This window comes from Rhipicephalus sanguineus, chromosome 1 (assembly GCF_013339695.2).
Source record: "Rhipicephalus sanguineus isolate Rsan-2018 chromosome 1, BIME_Rsan_1.4, whole genome shotgun sequence".
NCBI classification, from domain to species: domain Eukaryota; kingdom Metazoa; phylum Arthropoda; class Arachnida; order Ixodida; family Ixodidae; genus Rhipicephalus; species Rhipicephalus sanguineus.
The window spans coordinates 318,196,716-318,213,618 of record NC_051176.1 but is presented as its reverse complement, the minus strand read 5'-3'; the positions used below and the strand labels follow the sequence as shown (position 1 = coordinate 318,213,618).

At 48.5% G+C, this 16,903-nt stretch overlaps 1 protein-coding gene across 1 annotated transcript; it reads right to left on the bottom strand.

Moving 5' to 3' along the window:
• Positions 1-14,904: 14,904 nt before the first annotated feature.
• LOC119383655 (uncharacterized) lies at positions 14,905-16,249 on the bottom strand. Its single transcript, XM_037651937.2, has 2 exons — positions 16,234-16,249; positions 14,905-16,028 (listed from the first exon to the last, which is right to left on the bottom strand). Exons 1-2 carry the CDS (start codon positions 16,247-16,249, stop codon positions 14,905-14,907), a joined length of 1,140 nt encoding a protein of 379 aa, XP_037507865.1.
• Between the last annotated feature and the right edge of the window lie 654 nt (positions 16,250-16,903).

Sequence of the window (16,903 nt, the reverse complement as noted above, 5' to 3'; positions counted from 1 at the left end):
TTCTACTAGTGTACTTTTAAATAAGATCTGCCAACTGCAGACCATTGCAATTTTGCATAAAGGTAGCTACTAACGCTTTACAGAAGTGGAACTAAAATTGTGAGCGTACAACAAAAACTAGATTTATGTTTTCTTACGTTTGTTGATTTATGAAAATTGCCACTTATGACTGATTTTTTGTACTAAAAATACAAATACGCATAGGCTACTGCTTCTAGTGCCAGTTATATAAATGCCATTAGTTACCACGTGGAATTTTTTGTTTTCTAAGCCCACTAGTTCTCAAGAAAAAGGTACAGAAACTACAAAAATGTTCTTTTAAGAAAAACGCAGAAATAATATAGGGGTACGCGAGCATTACCTGTCATTGTGTCAAAGAAAAAGCACCTAAAATTCTTTTTGAAACTGCGAGTACCCAAATGCGATATATTTTCTGAAATATAAAGAAATGTATCAGGTAATTTTGAAATCCCAAAATTGAATTTTTTTTTACCAAAGGAAGTCTCATCCCGCCTTAAAGGAGCACTGACATCAAATTTCAAAGTCGAGATGTGCCCTTCATTCGATTGCTCGGTATGCATAGGTCTCCTTGGCCAAATTTGAATGGCGTCCGTCGCGGGGAAGTAATTTTATTTCGAGGGCAAACAGCGTACGAAAGCTCAACGGAAGATTGATCACGCTGCGACATCGACACTAGTGCTACGTAACAGGTGTGATACATTCCGACCATACCATCCTGAGTGACGATACGCTAGTAACAATGACGTCGACGATCTGAGTGTATTTATTGTGCCGCGCTCGGCGACGTTCTCACCGGCTCTCACTCCCAGCCAGTGGCTCTCCTTGCTGTCCCGATCCGTGCCTGCGATTCATCGTGTCGTATCGACGGATTTGTCGTGTGATTCTCAGCGCGAGTGCGATCAATCGGAGCTACTACGTGCCAGCATGTCGGGGAACCGCTGCGTAGTACGGACCTGCTCGTCGAGGCGCGTAAAAAGCGGAAAGTGCGTGGTGTTTCATTACACGTACGGTACACGCCAGCACGACCACAAGCTATCGAAGTGGAGCAGCCTATAGATAAATATCATCGCTAACAAGTAACACGTATGTAGCGTTATTAGTGAATGTTAGTTCGTCCGTGGACTTCCTTACGCTAGCGTAATACCGGGTTACTGCAGCCGTAACCGTGAGAGGCCGGATAGGTGGGGCCATCTGGCGGTGCAAAAAAGAACCTGGCAAGCAGAGAATTGTTTATTGTAGAAACCTATCGTATTCTATTTCTCCGCTGTTGTGCATTCGCTATGCCGATATTCCATAGACCCCTATGCGTATACCGGATTGCTGTGCACGCTAAAATTCTCTGATATAGCTAATTGAGACACACCAGCGAGTATGGCCCAAGATGCGTCCCCGGCCACCTCCTCGTTGCTGCTTGGAACAGCGTCCATTTTTGAATCGCTGTTTTGCAAAGGGTCGAAGCGAAAATGATTCGCGAGGTCGCGTATCGCGGTGATTCTAAGTTCCAGAATGCCAATTCAACACTACATAGTCGATACCTTTGACGGCGACGACGGCGATGCTGGTGACAAGGCATGACTGAACGTGCGCGCCTAGCAGACGAAATGTTAGCTGAGCAGCTGATCCTCACGTCACTCCTTTCTGTGGACAAGTGGTGGGACGCGGTCTGGAGTTGACCGCGAGGGAGCGCTGCCAGCGCTAAGAAATGGCGGGCTTGCCGGCCGTTTTGAATCGTGCTAGATACCGGTGATATAAATCAATAAAACAGATAGTTATTCGTCCCTCAGTTGCACTTTCGGTCGCGAATCGCTACTAGGGGGTAGATAACTACTCGTGGATGCAAAAATCTTGACATGCGTAAATTTGATGTCAGTGCTCCTTTAAACTGTTAGTTCATTGCGGTTATAAACAAAAGCCCATATTCACAAAGGTGCCTCGCACTTGATTTTTTCAGGCAATATTTCAGCTAATCACAATGCTAGACTAATGAAATTATCTAATTGAGACGTCGATCTTGACTAATGACCCCTGTTCGGTTTCTTTGCACTTATGTTACCTTCTGTTAAAATGAAATTTAAGCTCCAGACACATTCGTAATGTTTTTTTTTTGTTTTTTTTCGTGAAGTGAGTAGTACCTTTCAGATAAAATGCATGAGTAGTGAATCCTATTCAGACTGGCTTGTGTTCATGGCATGCGGTCTAGAAAATACGGATGCCATGCTGCATGGAAAACGCAGAACAGTGAAAGTGACCCTACCCCACCCTACATTTGCGTATAAACGATGCTCTGTTAACTACAGACTTGCTCATGTAGATACAACAATGCAGTAGCCACAGCTGAACTGCAGAAACATCGAAACAACCGATCCGAGAGTATGAGGCCTATGCTGATATCTGCAGCACTGGGTGTGCAATATTCATCCTGTTTGTGAAAGCGAACAATGTGCAAAAACTAGTGTCATAATGTCTGCAAGAAATATTAGTGTATTTGTGTAATACCAGCGTTACACTGGAATTTGCGATTACTGTCGACCTGCTTCGAGTCAAATATCTGCTCGTGAGAATTATCGTAGCCACCGATCCGACTACCTCGGCGCATATTACACTCTGCAAGTCCATGATGGTGCATCATACCGAGTGTGATGCGCCGCTAATATAAAATATGACCACGACTGAGCGGTGCGAATTTCAATTGACTGGATCGACTTCAAGTAAAATCGCTGCGTTGAAAACAGCGCGAAAACGGGATGAAGGCTAAGGATAACAAACAACATAAGCGCTGTTGCTTAGCCTTCGTCCAGTCTTCGCGCTGTTTTCAACAGAATAAGATGTACTAACTGGCCCTTCAAAGCACCCTGCTATCGCCAGCGAATGTTCACGTGTAGCAGCGAAGAATCCGAGTCGTACTTGATCGCGATCGAAATTGCCGTGAGCCATCCTTACGACACGATTGCTTGCACCTAACGTGTCAACCTTAGCTGAGTGTTTTCAACTGGCAAGTTGGGTGTATCGTAGTATATTAATTGTGACTTTTCTACTTCGCTTTGGTGGTGAAGCACAGTATCGCGAAAGCTAGCAGACGACCGTGAGGGACGTGTGAAACCTTCGTCATTTTGTAGTGCCCAACCAGTCGAGGATTCTCTGCGGGCAGCAATTTGCCGCTAAGATTGCCTTCTTCCGATCGAGTGTTCTGTCGAGTGTGTTAAAAGGAACGAAGAACACTGTATTCGCAGCAGAAAGCGCCGTGCTACGCAGCCGCAAGCGCAGGAGCCGCCGACGCGCGATGGACCTTAGCGAGTCGGAGCGCCGCCATGCGGTGACTGTGGGAAGGCATCAGCGCGGTGGCCACGCCAAAGCGCGCGCTCAGCACACTAGCCAGTATATTCTAGGCACTATAGCAAGGTTGTCCCATGCGAGCTCGCCGACGACTTTTAAATGAGCCCGTCGGGCTCCTAGCGCCATCTCGCTGGTAATGAAGAAACGCTTATTATCGCCTGCCGTCTCTGAGTCCGTCCAGCGGTAAAGCGTGTGTATATAACGCTCGCCGTTAGCTACGTGGAGGATCTGCGTTTCGGGGCGTAGTGGATAGCGCCACTCGCTGCGGAGCAAGAGGTCCCTGGTTCGATCCCGCGCGTCGGAAGCATTTTTCTGAATTACTTTTCTTTGGGGCTTTTGTATATATATACATACTTATACATATACGGTGCATGACGGCGGCGACGGCAAAATTCAGCCGAGACTGTCCATATAATTGCTATCGCAATAAAAGGAGTGCCGCGTTCCTCGAGAGAGACGACCTCGTTTCTTGGCGTCGAAAGTGCCTCCGGACCATCCGAGAAATGCGGAGGTAGCGACGGTAAGTTCTTACGCTCTTTTTATTTCTGCAAACTTTCTGTTCACTACGCGTGATTGTTGGTAAAAAAGTTGACGCGAATGGTGAGCATGCGTGTGTACTTGTTAGCGAAAACGATAGGTCTGCTTTGCATTTGTGATCGCCAAACGTGTGCTATTGACGTGAGTGATCGAAAGCCTTACATAATCCTGAATTAAGTCGCAGCGAAATTCCGCATTAAGGTAGGGTAGCTGTTCATGCTTGCGCTTGTACGGTAAATAATAGTATATTCGGTGAGGATTCCGTTGCATGTGGTGTAGGTTTAACTCAGGGTTGTGTATTGCAGCATTTCCCGTAGCATCGTTTGAGAAGACTTACTGCCGTTTTTCCGCGTAGGAGCAAGGAATCTCAATGGCTTGGAGAAAGGAATAGCTAGTGATGGCCCTCTGAATTGTAGATTTTATTGAGCGAATACGCTGCGCACGTTATTGGGGATTGGGGACGTGGTTGCATCAGCTTTGATATACAGCCTGCAGGGGCGTAGGCACAATTTTTTTTACACCACTTTCGTCTGAGCTTGGGACCGGGTCGGACTATGTGGTCGAGTGTCATTTTGTGCTCTGTATTCCGTGGAAGAAAAAAATTTCGGAGGGGGGGGGGAGAGGAGGAGGAGGGCACAGGCCTGGAGTGCCGCCCTCTGGCTACGCTTCTGGCAGCCTGGAACAAGTTTCCTAAACATTGGTTTCAGTCTTTCACAGAGAGTTTTGCCAGCTTATGTATGTTATATGTGTTCACATAGGTTTTGTCGGTGCACTTTTTTTGCCCTTAAACAGAGGCATAACCTTGGATGAAAGCTGTCTGCTTTGTTAATGGGCTCCTTGCAGTGAAAGTGCGCTGTTAACAATAAGACTGCTTTCTCTTTTACAGGACCATCTACTACCTTGAACAGACCTGGGTAAACGCTGGCCATACAAAGGGGAGAGTTTAGACAGACACCAGCGTGTTGACTCGGCAAGACGCATTTCGTCAAGGGCTTTCAGCTGGCTTCCGTGCAGCCAGCGGTAAAGAAGGACGCCTAATCGTTTTGCATGGTGGAAGTTCAGAAGGCTTTGTTGATGGAGCCGCCCTAGTTTTTGGTGCCAAGAAGGGCGCTGGTGATTACCACACAGAAATGGATGCTTCGCGTTTCCAGAAATGGTTTGTTGAACAGCTGCTACCGAACATCAAGCCACGCAGTGTGATCGTGATGGATAATGCGTCGTATCAGTGCTCAGGTTAAGAAGCTACCAAACTCATCATCCAGAAAAGCGGAAATCCAGTCCTGGTTGATATCGAAAAATATTCCTTTTTCGGATGACCAAATGAAAAGTGAACTGCTGCAGCTCGTTAAGCAGACTAAGCATCTTTTCCTTGCTTACCAGGTTGACAACTTGCCAGTGCTGCCGGGCATGAGGTTGTGCACTTGGCTCCTTATACCATTGCAAGCTAAATCCTATAGAGCTTGTATGGAGCCAAGTCAAAGGCTATGTTGTTTCAAGGAACACAGACTTCAATATTGAATCTGTAGAGAAGCTGCTGCAGGAAGGAATCGCAAGTGTGACTCAATAGAACTGGCTCCATGAGTGCACTCACGTGATGAGGCTTGAGGATGATGCACGGGAGCGTGATGGCATTATAGACAGCCAAACAGAAAGTCTAATCATTTCTTTGTGCACAGACTCAAGTTCTTCAGATGAGTCGAGCTGCTCCGACATGAGTGGAATTGATGAACTGTCGTGACATTTCCATGTGTGCCTTGCCAATGCTTCGAGCAAATGATTGCACATGTACCTAACCAAAAACTGTGATATTGTTTCGAGGACTGTCGGTCACTGCTGTTTCTTTACATTTTGATCGCTTATTCACTTCATTGTAATTTTATCTCCTGATCTCTTTTGTTGCACTTCGTGCATGTTCTGATTACGTTATCGTGATGTGATAATGACTGCTGGTATTTTGTGTGCCAAAACCACGTTGTGGTTATGAGGCATGCTGTGCTTGAGGTTCTACAGATTTTGGCCTCTGGAGGTTGTGTAATGTGCACCCAAATATAATTACGCTAACATCTGGCATTTCCCGTTCACTGAAATGCGACACGCTCAAACATGGAGTCTTTTGTGTCAGCAGCCAGGTACTGTAAGCACTGTACCGTCACTGTGGCTGGGATGTGATGTAGAGCTGTGCACGGGCCGTATTTCCGAGCCCGAGCCCGGGCCGGGCCCGCTGACTTTGTCGAAGGCCCGCCCGAGCCCAACGGCAAAGGGCTGCGAGCCCGCCCAGCCCGGCCCGACGTACGAAAACACCATCCCGGGCCCGGCCCGGCCCGCTTTTTGAAGGTTCGCTGCGAAAACAAAACATCGTTTTCCGGTAATTTGGCATTTTATTGAGCATATCAAATATGATCAAACGACACACGACGAACAGGCCAAACCCCACATGCGCCAAAATGCACGCGACAGTGAGAAGCGACGAAACGGGCCGTTCGCGCGATGTATCGCGTGGTCGAAATCGCGCGATCGCTCGGTTTTTTCACATTTGGAAACCGTCGCTCATCACCCGGAAGTCACAAAACACCCGAACCGGATGTACATCAGCGACGTACTAGACACATCAGCTCTACACCAACAAATAACGTAATAATTATGCACGTGCATATAAAAATACAGCGAGACAACGGTAAACCTTTTACGTACCAACATGCAACAAATATTTTATTTGCATGCATACCTGCGACAGTGCGGCACTTTTGCTATACAAGTAGACGGCCTCATGCCAGCGACAATGGAGTTCACTCGACAAAGCCGTCACGTGATGGGGTATGCCCATGCAAGCGTTAGCTTGCGCGAAGGCGATCTACGTCGGGTCGCTCCTCGCTGTCGCGTGCATTTTCACTCATATGGTATTTGGCCTTAAATCTAACGCGAACAGTCGCGTGGCGCCGTCGCTAGCTCAGGTGGTGTTACTTCTCTGTTTGTCGGAGTGCAACAGAGGCAGTGCTTTACCTGCTCCCCTTTTGTTTAAATTAGCGAATGAAAAGGAAAAGCGGTAAAGGACGGTCGCGGAAAAGGCGCTGTATGCGTGCTGGAAAACAATTCCCGCTCATTCTCTATATTTCGGGCTTGAGTCGGGCTTTGCGCCGGGCCCGAGCCCGGCCCGGTAAAACTCCGAATAGCCCGAGCCCGACCCGGGCCCGAGGTTAAAATACCTCAGCCCACCCGAGCCCGGCCCGCGGGCCGGGTCGGGCTGCCGGGCTACCCGGAGCCCGTGCACACCTCTAATGTGATTATCTTGGTCGTGAATGTTAACATTATATGCTGCGTCAGCGAGAACCACATTGCTTAGTTGAGACTTGAAATGTTCAAAATAAGGTTCCCTTTTTTTGTGATCTCATGTCAATGGCACTCGCTGCCTTGTTTCATTTCTGTCGCAATGGGACCTGAAATTGTGATACCACTTGTCATTTTTGTTTTTTATTTACCCATTGACTGAGTTATTCTACCCTGGCTTTCCTTGTTATCAATGTGTTACTCTTGCGTGTTTAGATTTGTTTAATAGAAATGGTTTTTCTGCCGAGCAATACCAGCGACCATTGCGATAATTCTGATGCATCAGTGGAGCATCTCCTTATAGAATGCCCGAAATATGAAGGACAGCGTGTTCGACTTAGTGATCGACTCAAGAGACTTGACAAACGACTACTCTCAATTTGCAAGGTTTGGACCATGGCCAAATCCTGTCAATCAAAGACAAAGACTTAATGGACTGCTTACAATTGTCATGGTTCTTTACTTTCATAGCATTGTATTATGAGAACACTTTCAAGTCATGTCATATGTCCTTGTATGGGAGACTGGCTGTGTGGACTGCATCCGAGGTGTTATTGACACAACCCTCTTATGTGCTAGACTCTTCCCTTGGACTCTGCAAGTGCTAAGTTGTACGACGCATGTTGCATATGTGCATAGTTCAACTGATTGTTTTTCTTTTCCTATTTTTTGTTTGTTTCCGTTTTTCTTGTTATGGCCTCTTTCTTCTTGTTGGTGAGATAGCCGGCTCTAATGTACCCTACCTTCTCATGTTATTTTTTTCTATTTAAATAAAAAGAGTTTGAGCTCGAGTGAGTCTGGTCGAGAAAAGGTTTAGATAGTCCGGATGAGGGAAATTTGGTGAGTCTGAGTCACAGTGAGCTCTCGGAGCAGAATATTTTTCTTGAGTAAGTGAGCTCCAGCTTTTTTTTTTTGCCGACCTATGGTCACAAGTGCGAAATCTCAGTTGCCATAGATTTCCAGCTGAACGTTGTTATGGTTATGCTCTGTGTCATGACTCACACGTGTAAAATGTCATGTTGACATCGAGGGCCAGCAAAAGGTTGTAATGGTTATCATGTTCTATGTCACAAGTGCATTAATGTTATGAGTGTCAGCAAAAAGTTGTTATGGTTATAACGTTCTGTGCCATCAGTGCAAAACAATATGCTGACACAGAGTGACCAAAAATATTGTATTCGCCACTGCGGAAAAGCTTTATTTGCGCTTGAAAGCCTATGTGAAAATGCTTTTGTTGTCGGACATAACGATTAATTTGAAAAAATGTAAAATGACTTGTGAATTAGACGACTGATTTGTTAACGAAGCATCTGGAAAATCCTGATTTAGAGCAACAAGAACTTTTGGTCTTCTTGTTCGCAATGTGCCTTCTTGGGCTGTAAAATATAATTACTTGCCTTTTGCTTTCGTGCTCTTTCAAATCACGGCTGGATGCAATGAAATAAAATATATGAACGTTTTTTATGCTTTATTTTTTTTTCTACCAGTGACGATCGGTATTATGGACAATGCCTGTTACATATTGCATGTACAGAAGGAAAAACATTGGTGGCCGTTACGCTCTGTGAAGGTGTGTGACCAGCGAAGCTTGATGAAATAATCTGCGTCAGTCTCTTTTTAATTCAGCGTGAACTCTCTTTAAATCTAAACCCAATTCAGCGGCATTATGGTACTTCAATTCCGTATTTATTCGAATGCAATGCGAGCTTTTCCTCCAAATGTTTTCTACTAAAGTCGCCCCTCGCGTTACAATCGTGATCGCGTTACAATCGAGCAAACACCGTATTCAGGCTGCGGTGTGCGCTTGGCGGCGTTCATCATATTGCCATGTGTCTTATTTTGTTGTCTTCGGACTTCAGCCGCAAAAACTGTTTGGAATGCTCTGCGTTGACCGCGATACGATGTTGCAGAAGCGTCAGGATTGTTTTAGATCTTTCCGTTAAAATTGCGCCCGGTACGCGAATAGTCTAGAGATTACGTGGCCACCAGCGATAACGCTGGAACATTCGACAGAACATGTATAAAACCGTCACGCTTTACGACTTGTCAGAATTATTGACGGACGACGCTCTGATTGACTCGTTTCCCACCCACAAGTTTGGCCAAACAAAGAGTTTCATCTTCGACACGCCCACTGCTGCCTTCGTCAACGTAACAACCCCGTGACAATTTACAGTACAGTAGGTAGATGCAAGGTCCGTTCGATTTACCTGCACTGCCTGAACTGGTTCATGTGGTGCCGCACTTGGCCATTCGTTTTGGCAGTGCAAGGTGGCGCCCTCTGAACTGAGGCGTTCGTTTTAAACAAGTGCAGGCATCGTGCACGGCCAGTTCAGTGAAATCCTTGCACTGTGCTTGGAGGTAGTGCAGCTCGTGCACAAGCAGCCGCGCGATTTTGCGCGAAAAATCAACCATGGCAGCAGACGAAATATGTGTGTCCGTAAACGGCGTGCTTACGAGGTTGACGGCGATCTTGGACGAAGACGGGAACCGCGCCCGCCAAGGAAATGGCTATGCCTACATGACTGCAGGTATGTTTAGGCATAACCGCATAACTCCGTGTTGCGTGCAACACGTGTGTGCGTGAAGTGTTTGTTTTGGAACTTTGAACCGGCAAGAAATTGTTCGTTGTATAAGGTTGATTGTGCTGAATGTTTATTGAGCCGCGATTTATTTCGCGACAATTTGGATATTTGTCGAGGCTGTTTGGCAGACGGTAGACACGTGTTAGTTACATTTTCTGCTTCTGTTGATCCCAAATTTGTGCTCAGCATCGTTGCGCCCACGGCGGTGGCATATACTGCGCTTTTGAGTTGTCCAGCACTGAGCATTTTTCTATTTCTCACGCAGACGGGGCAGTTATGACTGTGATATTTCAAAACGAACAGCGGCAGACCGGGACCCCGTCGCCGGCAGCAGCGTGCAGTGTAACAGCTCCAGGCACCGCGCCGGCAGCAGCCTGCAGTTTACCTGCTCTAGTCACCGCGGCGGCAGCAGCGTGTAGCGTACCTGCTCCCGATACCGCACCGCCAACGGCGGGCAGCGTGACACAACAGGCTGTTGCAGATACACCGGACGTGCGAGATGGTGCAGCTGACGAGTCCTGCGAGCTGTGGTCAGCGAGAAAGACACGATTTCTCATTGCGGGATATAAGGAAAGAAAGCCGCTTCTGGGGAAGAAGGGTGGCTTCCGGTAGGCTTTATTTCTTTTAAGCAAACATTGGTGTTGGCGTTTAGCGCATGTAATAAACATTCGACGAAAACAATTTTGCATGTACCTCGAGAGTCCACACTAGAGTTCATGCCCTAAAAGCTTTGTGGTGCTTGTAGGTACAGATACATTTTGAGGACCTACAACAGAGAGCAATTACTCCATTAAACAGAAAATGACCACATTTCTTATGCTATCTTTTTAGGACCAAAAGGCGCTCTGGGAGGCCCTTGCTGAAGCTGTGAGCAAGGAATTTTCCTGCAGCATTACTGCAGTGCAGGCCGAGAACAAATGGAAGAGCCTGGAGAGACCCTACAAAAAAACAAAAGCAAAAAACAACTCATCTGGTCATTCTAGAGTTTCATGTTGCCATGAAGAGTGAGTACATTTCTTTAGATCAGTACAATAACAATCTTAATAACAAGTGTGGCGACCACTGCGCACAGACCTACGCAGCCTCAGTCTCGTCATTGATTAGCCCGGCGTGACACAGCTACTTGCTGCAACACGCTTCCGATAAAAGACAGCGCCACACAGTTTCGTCGGAGGCTTACGTCACCACTGCTGGCTATATAACCCAAGCTACCAAGCTTGATTTCATGTTTGTTTCTCTAACCTTTCGAAGCGCAGCATCGGCATGCTTGCCCTGCTGCTGCTACTACGTTAATAAACATCATTTTGTTTTATGTTGGGATCCGTCCTTCACGACACCGCATCCCACATCTGGTGACCCGGAAAACGAACAAACCGCACCGCCATGACCCGGACCTTGGAATGACCTTCCAGAAGATTCCACGGGACCTTCACGCCGAGTCAACCGACCTCTGACACGCCTATCACGATGGCGCTGCGACCGGATGAAACCACGGCGCACTGCATCTTGCTGCCGCCGGAGTTACCCGAATTCTGGCCGCAATGTCCAGCCATCTGGCTCATCAAGATGGAGGCTGGTTTCTCCCTGCGTAACATCGTCTCGCAGCAGGACAAGTACGCCATCACGGTAGCTATGCTTCCTCCTGCTCTGCGACGCGTTGTGCCTCCTCTTGGGCCGCAGGCATACGACCAACTTCGAGGGTTCGTGCTAGCCCCACCGCAACCGGCAGCAACCGTGCCCGCACCCGCCGCAGCAACCGTGCCCGCACCCGCCGCAGCAACCGTGCCCGCACCCGCCGCAGCAGCCGTGTCCGCACCCGCCGCAGCAGACGAGCCCCCGGCACCCGCCGCAGCAGACGAGCCCCCGGCACCCGCCGCAGCAGACGAGCCCCCGGCACCCGCCGCAGCAGACGAGCCCCCGGCACCCGCTTCGGCAGACGAGCCCCCGGCACCCGCTTCGGCAGACGAGCCCCCGGCACCCGTGACGGCATCAGCACCTACTGATCCTGTGTGCGACACCCGAACCAGCGCTGCTTGTCAGGTGTTCGCTGACACCACGGGTGTCACCCTAACCGAGCCACCTCAGACTGTCCCGACCACGCTGGTTGGCTTCGAACATCATACTGTCCCGACCGCCGATCCTGCCCAAGCTGTCGAGCGGCAGCGCAAACATGACGACGCCCGCACCGACCGCGACCACCCGGTCCCAGTCTCCCTGAGCGGACCAGCACAAGGCCACACCTGGCACCCCAACCCTGGTCATCCGCAGAATCTGGCACCAAGGCCCAACATCATTCTGGCGCCGCCGCGCATGATGCCGCCCCCCCTCGTTTGCCATAGTCCCGGGACAGCCCCTGACATGTGTTGTACTCGGCCCTCGGGTCGTTTTATGTTCCCGCGGTCGTCATGGTGTTTGTGTACATCCGGATATTCCTGGCGGCCCGCTCGCGCGCGCGCCGGCACGTCAAGAAGCAGGCCCGGCACGTACCAGAGCTCACGAACGATCCGGTGCGACCGCTCTTTCGCGGATCCACTCGGCCCTCCTGAAGCGTCTCTCCGCAGCGCCGCCCGTCAGCGGAACGGCTCGCAAAATCCACTAGGTTTCTACACCCGTCCTCTACGCCACTCTCAGCCCCGACCCCCAGGAAAAAATGGAGCACCCGTTCGCTACTCATTGTTACCGACAAGGACAGGACCGACTCAAGCCCGCGTACATCGCGGCGAACGAACCTGGCAGCGCCACTCTTTCAACTGGCGTCCGTCCACAGCCACCGACGTCGCAGCCCGCTCCTTTCACGACACGCTCTGGACGTCTGGTACGCCTCCCAGATTTCTACAGACCCTGAGGGCTCTGCACTCCGCGGGGGGGGGGGGGTGATGTGGCGACCACTGCGCACAGACCTACGCAGCCTCCGTCTCGTCACTGATTAGCCCGGCGTGACACAGCTACTTGCTGCAGCACGCTTCCGATAAAAGACAGCGCCACACAGTTTCGTCGGAGGCTTACGTCACCACTGCTGGCTATATAACCCAAGCTACCAAGCTTGATTTCATGTTTGTTTCTCTAACCTTCCGAAGCGCAGCATCGGCATGCTTGCCCTGCTGCTGCTACTACGTTAATAAACATCATTTTGTTTTATGTTGGGATCCGTCCTTCACGACACCGCATCCCGCACAAGCAAAGGAGGGAGGCTCACTCTTCTGGCCGACATCTTGACAAATGGACTTGTGTTGCAGAGATGAAGGCTGCACCAAAAATCTTAACGTTGTGCTTTTTTTTAAATTCTAAGCACAATGTTAAGGTAATTTTTGGTGCAGCATTATCCCCTCTTGAGTTTCTTGCTAATGTGGTTTCTTGACCCGCCATTCATGAAGCCTTCCAACATTTCTTTCAGGGAGCTAAGCGAGGTGCTGGAACGTGAACACCACATTTCGCCCACGTTTCTCTTAGCCCCAGGGAGGATAATGGGAAATGAAAGTTCAAGGTAAGTAAGCCTGCTGAAGTTTAATTGTTGAGAAGTTCTAGAAAGCTGTTTTCAATGTGAAATGTTTGTTTCAGCACACCTACACCTTCCGACACAGAGGTGATGCCCACCCACGAGGCAGAATCAATGCAAGCGGAGGCCAACGAGAACAAGGACCTCTCAATTGAGCCTCAGGATACCACACGGCAAAAGAAGCGCCGCAGGGACACCTCGCTCGACAGCGTTCTCAAAGTCCTTCAGGACGCTAAGAATGAAAGAGCCGAGCGGTTTGAGAGAAAGATGTGTTTCTCCTTGAGCGCCTTGTTCAAGCTGTCGAAAGAACACCCGCTCAGGCTGAATAAATTCCTAAAAACTTTGAATGTTGTCTTGATGTCACAAGCTGTTCAAATGATCACCGTATTATTAACTATGATTGTATCGGTGTATACAGTAAAAGCTCGTTAATTCAATCTCGAGGACTAAAAATTGTTCGAATTAGCAGGCAGATGCTAGACTGAACGGATATCACACCACACTGCGCGGACAGAACCCAAAGAAGCTATCGTGGGTCTCATTACCATGAGCTAGGCGCTACTACACGTTTGTGGCAGGTGATTTCGTAAATTAATTCATAGAGCTCTGACAGCAAACAGAATTTATTGATCAGTCAGGGATACACCAGGAACAAGCACCGACATGCATTCATGTGAGCAGTGAGCATTGATGTGAAAATATATGACGCACTTTATGCTCCAAAACATTTATTTACATGGCAGAGTTAACGGAATCAAAATGTAAAGTAATCGGTAATTTGCATTTGCTTGCGTTCGTTCTGTCGCGACTCCTAAGCTTGTCCAAGTGCTCCAGCACAGCGTCCGAATCCTCATCGGCTGAGAAATGTTTCATTGTTTTGCATCTCTAGTAAGTTTGGTTTGGTTTTGCAGCACATTGTGATCACCCTGGGTCGACTTCTGCGAGGAGAAATGAAAACCAGGGGCTCCCATTTCGAATTAACCGTTGTGGATACCAGCGCGTTTGAATTATTGGAAGTTTTCCCCACAAAAATACGCAGGGCTGTGCCCGGACCAGGGTGTCAGTTCGAATTAACCAAATACAAATTATCGAGCTTTTGCTGTATAACCCATAACAGAAGTTCACATCAGCTATTGATATTGTAAGTGTAATAGCAATTATCAGGTCCCTGCACATATGAAATGTGCACTTAACAAATGTATTAACACAATCACTGCTACTCACAACATGAGTTTACGAACGAAGGTTTTCTGCGTTATGTTAAATCAGGCATAGCACCTAACATGCACTAACAATTAGGAAATGTCATCGCATCAGTGATTGATTGCAACAGTGATTATGTTGAGAATAGTTTTTCCCACATGCACACCAGTTCTAACAACAGTAATAATATTTGTAAAAGAATAATTCACTTAAGAAACAAGACAACATGGTTCAAGCTCTATTGATATGTATAAAAAGAATTAGATGTTAACAGATGTTCCAACTGTTACATCCTTATCAAATACTGTTTTAACAGTGTTCACACTGTTCATCGAAGCTGCTGACACTATGCACACATGCTCACAACAAAATGTACTTAATGTGAGCACACGAGTGTTCACAATATCAGCACTGGTTCTGTGCGATATCCTTTCGCAGGCTCTCGCTGAAGCCTGCCACATGACGGTCAACGAATATGTCGGTGTTCACATCACTGTCGTCGTCATCATCTTGCTGAGGCAGGTGCTGTAGTTCATCAAAGAAGTCCCTCTCTTCACTGCACAGATTGTGCAGTACACATGCTCCCATGACGATCAGGACACATTGCTTAATGCTGGCAGCATCAACAAAATACAGCCGTCTAAAGCGCTGTTTTAACAATCCAAAGGCATTTTCAATCGCAACTCTTTGCTGCGAGTGCACTTTGTTGAACTTTTTCTTCCACAAAGGGAAAGTTTGCCCATTGTCACGATAAGGCGTCATTAGCCACGGCAACAGCGGGTAAGCAGAATCTCCGAGACGATAGCCACTGATACACTTCGTTGCAGCGTCTCCAAAAAATGGGCTTTCGGAAAGAATTCTGGCGTCGTGCGCCGAGCCAGGGAAGCCAATGAAAACGTCTAAGAACTTGTTTCTATCATTGGCAATGCCCTGTAGGACAATTGAGGGAAATTTTTTCCTATTGTAGTAGGAGTTAGGCGACTCCGTCGGCTTGTTAATTTCCACATGGCAGCCGTCTATGCACCCTACGGTGTTTTGAGGCCCCTTGCCGTCGCTTTTCGCTAGGAAGCCGGCTTTGCTGCGTTCCTGCTCCTGTCTGTCGGGCCACGCAATCACTTCCGCACTCACGCTGTTCAGAAAACCCAAAATTCTCTCGACAAAACTGTGTACGGTCGACACGGCAATGTCGAAGCGGTCGGCCAAAGAGTACATGCTGCACTGTCCACCCAAGTAGCACAAAAGCACCAAGCATGTCTTTTCAACACTGACCCTTGGTCGCCCTCTTGTCGCGTACGGAAAAAATGGGGACGCCATGTACCTTGCGACGAGCCTATCAAATGTCTCACGCGATAGGCGGAAAAGCCTCTTAAATTCAAAATCAAAGTACCGACTCACAACTTCTTCGCAGTACCTAGGGATTCTGTTGCGGTTCAACCTAGTCAGTCTGAGCGCAACAATTGCGACGACATCGTCAAACTCTTCGTCTTCACTGTCAGAGTCCATCAGTTCTATAAAACTTTGAATGACGGCTGCAGATGGTGCGATATGGAATCCATGGCTTCCTAACACACGCAAGCACTCTAACGCAAGCACACAAAGAATAACTGGAATAACTGCGAGAATAGAGAAAGACGGTGGCTGCGGCGGAGCGGTACATTAGCAGAAGGCCTGTACTGCCTGCACTTTGGCATTCGTTTCAATGTGGCGCTAGTGTCGCGCTACGCGTGCACTCACTGAACTGGCGCTGCATGAGTTTAGCTCTGGCTGCACTTTTTCCTGAACTGCCTGGAACTGGTTTACGCAGTGCAAAGCAGATCGAACGGACCTGCATCTACGCACACTGATGTTCCCTTTCTGGTGCTAAACGCTCTAGCGATGCGTGCAAGCGAAACCGAAACTGGAACTGAAATCGGCTGCAAGATGCCGAACTACTTGCGTAGTAACACAAATGTGCGGATGCCCCGCCTCCGTAGCCTTCGCTCCAATGCCAAGATAAGTTGTTAGAATCGCCCGAGTGCGAGCGTCGAAAAAGCGTAATCCTTTTGTGTTTGTCAGCTAGGCACCTAGGGAGAGAATCTCTAGGGATTTTCGATGGTGGCGCCGTCACTTCTTAGCGGAGCCGGCGGAGCTTTTTGGAAAGCCGCTTCCCCGACGGGTGTCGGCTGTGTTCCACGTGTGCACGGGATCGCGCGTTCGTCTCTCGTCTCTGTACCGACGATGATGACCGCGAGTCGTGCAGCTTTCGTTTCAACAGCGTAGTCCGTGAACCGGTGTCCCGTAGCGACTTTGTCGTGACCGCCTTTGCTTGATTGACGGACGTCGAGGGCGAAGCAGAGCGAAGATGCTGCAATGCGCTGCTTTGCCACAACAAGTAAGTAGCGATATCTGTTACTTCGAGTTTTGC